Source organism: Diceros bicornis, chromosome 11 (genome assembly GCF_020826845.1).
Source record: "Diceros bicornis minor isolate mBicDic1 chromosome 11, mDicBic1.mat.cur, whole genome shotgun sequence".
Classification (NCBI taxonomy): domain Eukaryota; kingdom Metazoa; phylum Chordata; class Mammalia; order Perissodactyla; family Rhinocerotidae; genus Diceros; species Diceros bicornis.
In genome coordinates, this window is record NC_080750.1 from 14569991 (window position 1) to 14581365 (window position 11375).

At 37.6% G+C, this 11375-nt stretch overlaps 1 protein-coding gene across 1 annotated transcript in view; it reads right to left on the reverse strand.

Annotated features, from left to right (window-relative positions):
* Positions 1-7829, reverse strand: part of TNIP3 (TNFAIP3 interacting protein 3) — a 92010-nt gene extending 84181 nt beyond the window's left edge. The window contains exons 1-2 of the mRNA XM_058550633.1: positions 7716-7829; positions 2615-2700 (exon numbers count right to left, since the gene is read on the reverse strand). Of these exons, the coding sequence (XP_058406616.1) occupies positions 2615-2700; positions 7716-7829 (200 nt within the window). The remainder of the gene's footprint in view (positions 1-2614; positions 2701-7715) is intronic.
* Positions 7830-11375: the final 3546 nt, after the last annotated feature.

An 11375-nucleotide genomic window follows, 5' to 3' on the forward strand; every position in this document is an offset into this window, starting at 1 on the left:
CAGAACCAGGATGACCCCAGGATCATAACATGTTGAGAGGGGCTTCTTTTAAAACAATATGCTTCGAGATTATGTTAAAGGGGAATATAAAAGCTATGAAATATTGTTTTTACTTTAATAATCTCCCACTGGAATCAAAGTTGTTTCCTCCACTCCTTTGCTTTTACTTTGAAAAGAAGCTTGCTATGACAGCCATCATATCAATATATAACTTGAAGTGATGGTACGTTTTATCCCCGTAGAAACTAAAATGGTTCAGTTAGAAAGGAGTCAGTTCAGGAGAGGAAGAGAGAAAGATGACTCGGCACTCGCTGTTCTGTCCCCACCCTGCTGCCTCTCATCTTGCTTCTTCCTTCTTTCTTTCTCACCTCCCCTGAGACGAAGATAAGGGCTGCAGCGTTTGCCTCATCCACTCATCCTTCCTTCTGGACCCCAAGTCGTATCCACCTTAAAGATTAACTTGAAAACCATCTCCTCAGCATTTTAAATTACTATCAAAGGACTTTCTCTCTCTCTCTTTCTCTCAGAAATACAAATTTTTTACCATTGTAGAAGAAAAATATGTTAACTACTAAATTCTGTGTAATTTTCACAATTGGTAAATGGAGAGAACCTAGACATTAATATGCATTGCTGAGAAGAGGAGACAATAGAATGAGACTCAGGAGCTTGCAGAGTTCTTAAAATTCTCCACGTGGAGGGAAATGGTTTATGAGTGTGCATGGAGGGGAGGAGAGGGAGGGGGATGGGGGTAACCCTACCTCTTTGCAGAGTGGTGACACTGAAGGAAAAGCTAAGGATGTACATATCTTCAAAACACAGAAACAATGGGTTTGTCTGTCTGCCTTCCTTCCTTCCTTTCTCTCTTTTTTTCTTTTCTTCTCTTTCATTCTTTCTTTTTTAAAATGGTAAAATTTGCCAAATATGGACCTCTTCTACCAAAGGAGAATGGAGCATCATCTAGAAATCAATCAATCAATCGTCATGTCCTTCTATGTCTGTAGTATCTTAGAGGTTGTCAATATAATCAGTTAATCCTCAGACTTCTCCTGTGATGTAAACATATTTTACAAAAATTTACATGAAATAGATCAATGCTTATTGTAGACCTACTGTTAAAGTGGGTTATACTATTGTATGCTGAGTTCTTTCCCTTGAGATAGATAAAATCTTATCCAGGAGACAAGACTAATACACACAGCACAGTTAAAGAGTAATAAGGAGTAGTGCATAATAAAATGCTAAATTTATACAACTAAAGGCTAAAATGCTTTTTATGGATCCTGGATGTAACCAGTTAAGAGGAGTGGGAGAATTCAACATTTCTATGTTTATTCAAGCTTCTAGTCTTTCCCCTCGCCAATTTTAAACACTGTTGCCAAATTAGCCTATTGTCAATGCCCTGTTCAAAATTCTTGATGGCTCCTCTTATGCACAGTCATGATTCTCATATTGGAAGTACATATGGACCCCTTTTAATGAAAAGATTGTCACAGACCAAGAATCCTGTGAACAAGTCTCCAGATCCTCAGGTATGAGAACCCTAGTTTGAGAAATACTGACTTAAGAACCTGAGTTTTATTATTTCTTTAACTAATCTTTCACTTGAAAGCAGTTTTGTCTTTATAGACAGAGAAACCTTGGCCTATAGAAGAAGTTCTCAGCTATTTAGTCTTTCACTTAAGATGTCTTTTGTATTACATGTCAGTTGTGGAAGCCAAATGCTCACTGGTCCCAACACAAGTCCTCAACTGTCTTACCACGACATTTTTGTACACACTGTGCCTTCAGCCTGGAATATTCTTTCCTTCTCTTTTTTCATCTTTCCCTCCATTTTCTTTTTACCAGAAATTAGGTCAAACAACTCCTTCTTCATGTACCTCTTTATGCTCACAACAAGGAATCTCACCTTCCTCTGATTTCACAGAGCAGTTTATCTGTGCCTCTTTTATGAGGGAAAACATTCAACATGTACTATACTTAGGTATGTGCATGGCTTTTCTCTTCTAAACTGCAAGCAGCTAGAGGATAGGGTCTGTATCTGATTCATCTTCTGCAAGCAGCAAGCACAATAACTTGCACATAAAAGGTGCCGAATAAGAAGTCAAAGACATAACTACATGGGTCAATGGATAGACTGGGGCTTGAGAAAAGCCGTAAAGGGTTGATAGAATGTGGAAAGTGGCTGAGGGAGGGATTTTTGGTAAGGAACTTAGGAAACTTCTCCCCCTATACCTGAGCTAAGGATTTAATAACTCAGGAGAGAAGATATAGCTACCTCTTCACTTGATTAATGAAATAGGGTTGTTTCCTAGGAGAAAATTTGTGTTCTTCAAGAAAAATTATCTTAAGGGCCAAACTTGTCAAAGGAAACTTACCAATACTTTAAAAATCAAATAACCTCCATAACCTATCATGATTCTTGCCCCTCAGCAATGAAAGAAAATGTGTTCAAATAGTCTACACTGTCATCCACCATCTTTTCTTATCTATTCTATATGGTTCTATCCAGATAGGTTCTCGTCTAGTCTTAAAAGACTCATCAAATAGAATTGCTACAATTAGAATATTACTATTAGAGGTGTACATTCTCTAAATAAAATGTCATTATTACCTGTCAGAATCTTCCGGCTGATTGGTGAACATTACCACTTTCTCTTCGTATTTCTCGTTTTTGTTAATGAGTTGTCCACATGGAATCTAAAGGAAAAAAATATAAAGGACGTGAGGCTCAGACATGTCTCAAGGGAAGATAACATGTCAGTCACTGGAGGAGAAAACCACCTGGTAAATGCATTTTTCATCAAAAGCCATGTTTTTATTCTCATGTCTTGTTTTCAACACTGACAGTTATGAGAAGACAGACCACAAACGTGCCTTCTGCCTAGTTTCAATCAAAGGTACAACGCTGGGTGTAAACATACAGACTCAGTCTTTCAGTTAAGGAAGAGCCCCATGACAGGGAGAAATTGTCCAGGAGCAAGTAAAAGAAAGCTGGAAATTCCAACATTGAAGTCATAAACCGTTAACGTTGTCAGACTGACGTGTTTGTAGTTCAATTAGCCACAGTCCGGGAATGAGTTTTCCAGGAGTGCCTAACGACCCCACGACACCAAGAGCTAACTTTTCAGAAGCCGTTCATTCCATTTTTTCTCCAATAGGAGTCAGTGATTATTCCCGTGATTCTCAGGATAACAAGGGAACTGGTAATGTGACCATTAAAGAGAAGGAAGAAATTTTTAAAAACTATGTTTGACAGAATTTTTTTCATTTCCCATTTTTTTCTATTTCATATTAATTGCAACTTCAGCACCAAACTGTGGTCAAACATTACACAAACATCACAGCACCTCACTGGGCTTAGAGTAGGGTCTTGAGATCAAAGCCCTTGAAGACTTGTGTATATTTTAAAAGCCAATTCTTGCAGGCACTTAACACGTTTTAAATGCATCTGGAAACCACTAATTGCTGTGACCCTATTAGAAAATGTAGGCAGTTCAGGTCTTCGGGAAATGTGAAGCCAGCTTTGTCCAAATTTCATGAGTTTCCATTTAATTGTAACAACCACCAAAAAAAGTTTGTTTGTTAAAATGCGCCAAGAAGGATTAGTTTCAGCTTTTGGCAAGCTGTCTGTACATAGTGTGGGAGGGTGGTTTTTTAATTTTATTTTGTTTGCAGCTTGTGACAGCTGTTTAAAAGTCATCTGTACCACCATGGTAGCCAGTTACTAGATGAAAGCAAATGCATTTCGGGACAGTTGTAGGAGCTGGACCACCAACTAGCGCGGCTGTCCTTCAACTATGCAGAATTGCAAAAGTGCCCAGTTTCTTTATGTGGCACTCTGGAAATATTACACAATTTCACAAATGCCTCAAAAAGGCAGGCAAGTGAAGTGCTACCTGACAGAGTGACTAGGAATAAGTGCCCACACTGTTATTTCTGGAAGATGAGTTTTTTAACATTTTAATTAATTGATTAATATGAAATAAATTTGTAGTACAATTTTAGAAAATGTCTTTAATGGTTTCATTATTCCTAAAATTACTTTTTAAAAAATGCTCAGCATTTTTCCCAGCAGATCTGAAATGCCATGGGGAGTCGTGGGGTATTAGAGAATTATAGAATTTGAGACCTTGGAGAATACTATAAGAAAATGACACTATCATTTTACAAGAGAGGGAACAGAAGCCCAGAGAGGACAAAAAATTTGGCTAATTAATGGCTGATCTAGGATTAGACGTCAAGTCATCTGACTCCTCGTCTATGATTTCTATTGTTGTTCCATAATTGAACATTATACAGATGAGATTTCAAGTTTGAAATAAGGCAAGATCTAATTTTAATAGTAAAATGTTTTTAAAGTAATATACAAAATTTTTACATTACAAATGAAATCTCATGAAAATACATTTCTTAGGCAATGACACTGTGTTATTTGAACTCTGGTGGCAAACCCAAACAACATGTCGGGAGGGAAATTTCCAGACTTAAATTTTATAGTATAAGATTCACAGAAATACCTCTGAGGCACTGGAAACAGACAAGACAGGTATTGCCTCAAAGGTATTAGTTTACCAAACACTGTATTTCCTTTCTAAATAGACTTTTCATAGGCTGGACTTTTATTCTTGTTATTATTCTATCTAAGAAGTCAAAAATATCAACTAATGATAACCAGAAAAGTTGATAACCCAGGCGTAATTATAACTTCCAACAGTTTATCCATTTCCACTGACAGAGATATTCTCCCAACAAAACGATAACCAAGAAGACAATCAGAAAAGATACTCAGCGCTTAAAGGGCTTCCCTTTCAAGTGGAAGCAAATAAGTGAAATCAAGCCAACCCTGAGGACACAGGGCCTTCCTTTCTCAATACTAGTGTTTCCTTTTTTTTTAAATCGTAGAGAAAATAAACAACTTCAGAAGTCTCATAAAACTTAGCAAACATTTGTGTGCCTCTCCGATCTTTATCACCACTAGTCACAAGTCAGGGTGACATTAAACCATAAGATAAGCAATTCTACTGAAGTTGTCTCTCCTATAGTTCTTCACTGAGCAGAAGCACAAAATGAGTCTGGAAGGGAGGGCATGGACTTCCTGAGTCTTTATTGGCTGGTGTGGAGACAGAAAAACAGGCAGAAGCAGAGTTCCTGCTACAACAAACCGGGAGACACTGCAGTGAGAACTTCCAATTCTAGCAGCACATTGCAGTTACCTTTGATGGTGGTTGATTAATTTTTTGTAAAATGTGTAATTCAACATTTTTACCTTGCTCAACATTTTAAATATTTGAAACAGATCCTAAATGGGACAACCAAGTTAGACATAGAACACGATGGACTTTCATTAAAGCAAATTGTATCTGAATACCAAATAGTAGAAAGATAAAGGAAAGATGGGCTGCCTGACTCCTTAACCTTTGCCTATTCAAGGTGAATTTCTCAGATCTTTCATCCTGACGTACTTAAACTATAACTACTCAAAGTTTTACTGCTTGATTATGGTGTCTGCCTGCTATACCTCTATTTCTGTTAGCTTTTAGGTAGAAGTCACAGTTCTTTCCTTTCTCTCACGTCTGTGACATTTACCCTCTACCCTACAAGGTCACCTGAAAAACCATTATTTTGCCCAGATATGTTCATGTATGTAGTCCATGGGACACAGAACCTTTGTATGCTATCATTGCTGATAAGAGGAGTGACCATAATGCAACAATTCTATGCCAACAAAGCTGCCATGAAATACTGAGATCCCTCTTCTGAAATTATTTCTAGAATCTATGGCACATTCTTCTTCATCTTCTTCTTTTTTTTTTTTTTGGGAGGAAGATTAGTCCTGAGCTAACATCCATTGCCAATCCTCCTCTTTTTGCTGAGGAAGACTGGCCCTGGGCTAACATCCGTGCCTATCTTCCTCTACTTTACATGAGACGCCGCCACAGCACGGCGTGATGAGTGGTGCGTCAGTGTGCGCCTGGGATCTGAACCTGCAAGCCCTGAGCTGATGAAGCAGAGCACACAATCTTAACCGCTATGCCACCGGGCTGGTCCCCAATGGCACATTCTTTTGAAAATTTTTGGAAAAGACCTACATTATCAGGTTAAAGTTTTGTAAATAAGGTGAAGAAAGTAAAGCTAATAAATATCAGTGGTTCAAAAAATCTCATAGGGTGAAAAATAATAGAGCTGGTTTCCTTTCCTTGTTTGTCAACTTTTTTTTTTTTTTTTTTTTGTGAGGAGATCAGCCCTGAGCTAACATCCGCTAATTCTCCTCTTTTTTTGCTGAGGAAGACGGCCCTGGGCTAACATCTGTGCCCATCTTCCTCCACTCCATATGGGACGCCGCCACAGCATGGCTTACCAAGCAGTGCGTCGGTGCGCGCCCGGGATCCGAACCAGCGAACCCCGGGCCGCCGCAGCGGAGCGCGCACACTTAACCGCTTGCGCCACCAGGCCGGCCCCCTTGTTTGTCAACTTTTAAAATGACTTTTCTTTGGATCCGCAGAAGCCGAGTAGCATAGTGATTAAGAGCAGGCTTGGAAGCAAGACTGCTCAAGTACAGTTTCTGTTCCTCTAGTAACTTTTTGGGGAGATTATAACCTTCTTTTGTCTCTGTTTCCTCTTTGGTAAGATGAGGATAGTAATAGTACCTACCTCATTAGTACTGTAATGAAGCTTAAATATGTTGATATATATAAAATTCATACAGTAGTGCCTGGCCTGTGATTAGTACACTGTAATTGCTAATGGTTGTCATTTAATGGAGTCTTAGGAGAGAGGAGGTAAATAATTGTGGTCAGTTCACCATCTTGACTCATGGTGTGTGGAGGGAACTCATTGGGATAGCATGGTTATGGGGAGTTAGTATAGACAATTACTTCTAAGGCCCCTTTGATGCTAAAATTCTATGATTCTAAGATTCCAAGTAGAGAAATAGGTGTTTGCCTTCAAAGAACTCATCATCTTGATGAAAAAATAGGATGCCAAGCCTTAGAGGTTGAAATCCAAGTGTTTTTTATTTTCGTATCCCCAGGACTCAGCATAGTACCTAGCTCATAGTGAGGCCCTAATATCACAGTGAGGACCCAATATTTGAAGTGTGGCAGAATGAAAGAATGACACCTAAGAGTATAAGAGAAACGATGTTAAGTGAAAAATAAGTGATATTGACCATTAAGAGTTTGAGGATAATAAGACTTAACTATGATCAACAGTGGTTGCTCAGATATTTTTAGATTGTTTACATTGCTTACTTTTGCCTTTTTTTATATCATGGAAATTTGAAATTAAGAGAGCTTAAAATTTTACTTAATGTTGTTTTATAATTTTCTTTTCCTGGGGGAAGGTTAGTATAAACCACATACGATTTCTGGGAACCAAAAGATTTACAATTAAAGACCACAGAAAGAAAGGTACCTAACACCTAACTGGCTGACAGCATCCTCTAATAGAAAAGCAAACACATTTCTTTGTTTCCATCATTTGGTTACTTTCTTCTTCCTCTTCCTCTCCCCCTCCACTTCCTCCTCTTTTTAAGGAGTTTCTTACCGCTCAAGAAGCAGCTGTTGCTTTCTGTTTAACTTAACCAAAAGATATCCTGAATTCTCGGATGGATTTGAGTACATCAGTGAAGATCGTAAGCTGTTTGATTGTTTAACCAGAAGTTTACACAATCCACGGTTCCAAAACAACCCTACTTTAGAGGATAAACTTACTTTTGGAAGTAAACCAAGTTTTATGAGCTTTTTGCGATTTGTGGTGACAGTTTTTAATACACTTGGATTCCTAAAGTCAGGTTCAAGGGCTAGGGTGTGAGTATTACCAGTCATAGTCAAACTCGGCAACAAACAGGTTTTACAGACCCTGAGAACGTCACGTTAAAAACTGCCAAAGCATTCTACCATTATATAAGTTTGTTATGTTGGTCAAATCTATGTTATAGCCTTGGAATGCATCAAAATATGTATGCAATCAAAGTCGCAAAAGCTTTACTGAAGACAGAAGAAACCTGAAGCTGATTTTTATCTATTCAAAATGCACTTCCGTCTGGGGCATACAATTTAGAACTCATAATACTTACCTACAAACACTGTTTCTTTCCAACATTCACCTTTACCAAATTCTAAATCAAATCTTAACCAGGTTCAATACACTGAGGGTGAAATATCCTAGGTAAGTACTAATCCATCATGAAAATTATTATCCTCATATTCATATATACGATAAATAATAAAAATTTTATAAGATAATATGCTGAAAAACATACATACGTATACACTCACACTTACACACATAAAAGGACTTACATTGATTTTTTTAGAAATGGTATTTGGTGTCTAATGATAAAAAATATCTTATCATTCACATAAGAGACCTATAGGTAGTCAGCTAATCCAAAAACTGGTTAAAATTGGGACTCATGAAGAATTATACATTAATACCATATTAATTAATAATAACTTAAAATACATAAGTGCACATCAGTCACCAAGCCCTCTTTTCCAAGTAGGGATCCACTGATGGTGTTTTACACGGGCTTTCTGGCCCGCAATGAATCCTCCGTGAATTCTAGTTTTAGCTTCTTTACAAGGGAATGAAAATTTTAAGATATTTACAAAGCTGTCTGAAAACAGAATGCTTTTAAATCTTTATGATATTTTTCCAACCTTTGATATTTGCCTCACCCACATCCAATTTAAATTTGGCAACTCACCTTTATTGAATATTTCCAAGGTACTGAAATTAGCTTACATGGAAACAACAATTCTTTTATCTTTTTTGTACTCACGTTTCATCAGCTTATATAAATTTTATTTAAATTGTGTAACTGCAAAAAAAGTTAGATGATCATAAACAGCTCGGGGGAACAAGACTGACTCTTGGCAAATGTACCACTCAAGTTTTGGAGTCAGAAATGAGTGCACGTCCCTAGCTGTGAGCATTCAGTGAGCCTTGAGTGCCCGTCTGTATGTTTTACAGAGAGAAAGGACAGCATGGTTAGTCCATGCTGAGTTGGTTAAGTGGAGGTTGAAAAAGAGCAGAAGTTTCAGGCAGCAGTGGGAAAATGCCTGCAGAGTGAGGAAGCTGACATAAATTGGTGACGTTAGGTGGTGGCAGAGCCTGTGGAGAACAAGGAATGAATGTCCTGCCTAAAGGCTTTAAAATTCAACTTTTTAAAAAAGCGAAGTGAACAAACACAATATTCTTAAAAAAAAATTCTGTTTACTTTCAGCAATTATCGAGTTTATTTTTCATAGCCTTCTGTAACTTCCAAAGCATGAGCTGATTTGCTGCCAATATGCAGGTAATGTATAACCGTTTTGAGATCTTTGCTATTATTAGTAAGAAACAAATGTGAAGGGAAAAAAAAGCCAGATTAGAAACAGAAGTTTTTTTGTTTTTATTTATTTATTTATTTATTTACTTATGGTCCCAATTCCTAAATTAACTAAATGTGTGATCTTGAGTATATTATTTTTTCTGGGTTTCAGTCCTCTTCTGAAGAATCAAGACCAGATTGGATTATCTCTACTATCCCTTGAATTCTAAAATTCTGTGACTATCACTGCCAAATATCTACTGTCAGCATTGGGGACAGTGACCAGGATCATTACTGGGTTAATGCTTAAGGCAGGAGGGTGACAGGGGTATTATTGCCGTCCAAGTTTGGCAATAAAATGAAGTGACTGGTATAAAACTGAAAAATGAATTGGGGAGCTGAAGGATCAAACAGACTTTTCTTTATGCTTAATGTTCTATTATGTTGGCTGGAAAGAAATAATTTCAAGCATTTTATAGGTTCTCTCTAATGCTTGCAAACCACTGACCGTACCATTCATTTCTGGACCACTAGAGTAGCATCCTAACTTACGGTCTGCCCCTTCTTATTCTTGGCTGCCTTCTATCTGCTCTCCGCATTGTAGGCATAGTGTTCTTTTCGAAATACATATTTGATCTGGTCATCTCCCCTCTCTCCATCCCCACAATAAAAACACCCTCGCAGTTTTCCATCACAGTGTCCAAAGTCCTTGTCATAGCTCAAGGACTCTGTGTGTCTCAAATGGATCACTATTGGATGTAGGAAGTGATGTTTCTTTGTTGTGTGGGAACTTTTCTGGTATGGCAAGATGCTTAATATCACCGGCCTCCAATCATTATTATAACCAAAAATGCTGTCCCCTCCCCCATTGATCCAGAAGCACCTTCCAGCCTCTTTTATCACACATCAGCCTTTTTGTCAGTCCCTTGAAGGTGCCGTGCTCCCTTCTGCTATAACGTTTGAAACTGCTATTCCTTCTCCTTGGCTTGTTCTTCCCCTCAAAGTAAATCTTCCCTGACTTCACATATTGTACAAATCTCTCACATCTCCCCTTTGTAGCATTTATCGTAATTATAATTTCACTATCTTGGTTTGGAAGCGATTATTTGCTTAAGGCCATTTTTCTTCCCTAGACTGTAAATTCTGTGATTTTATGTCTGTTTTGTTCACAACTGAATCCCCAGTACCTAGCACAGTGCCTGTAATATGCTAAATGCCCTGCAAACATTGAATGGATGAATTGAAGGATATTAATTATGCTGGCACTTACGTGAACATGGAACTGTAACATTTTTAATACAAAATTTTGAGTATAGTTTCCCAATAGTGCCTTAGTTTAGCCTAACACTCTTTATGCCGGTTTGCGTGTTCAAGAAGCTTTATCCCTAGAGCTTCCTATCAAAGTCATTGTATCTCCAAAAATTTTAAAAATAAAAAGGAATCCACTTAGCCTAGAAACAGGAACTAGAAAGCATATCAGGTGACTATAAAACCAACCTAAATTTATAAGCACAAAGCTAAGTTACCATTAAAATCTTTCAGATCATTTCCATGCAAGATTAGGCAAATGCTCAAGGTTTTTAAGAATACAATAATGTCATTCAAAAAATTTAAGCATATATTCTAGGTTTTCGTTCATTTATTTCCTCTAGCAAATAAGATTCCTATATCTAACAGGTATTTAAGGCCCTTTGATTGCAATGTGGAAGAAATCAGAGGAGAGGAAAATTACACGCCACCCTCATTTACAGTAATGGCTCAAGGGAAATTGAGAATAAGAAAGAGATTTTGGCTACACATCGTTTGGCTAAACCAAAAGAAAGAAATACCCAAAAGAACTGTTGTTTTTTTCCATTTCTTATTTCTGAGAAAGGTGTCAGATCAGGGGACTTTTATTATCTCTTTCCTTCTAAGAAGTCTTTTTGTCTTATAGCAATAAGGTAAAATTCTTTACCACCACAGATTCTCTATTGCTCAATCACATCAGGGCACCTGCACTACTTCTATATGGAAAACTGACATTTGGGGACTGAAATGGGCAAAGTTCCTGAACCAA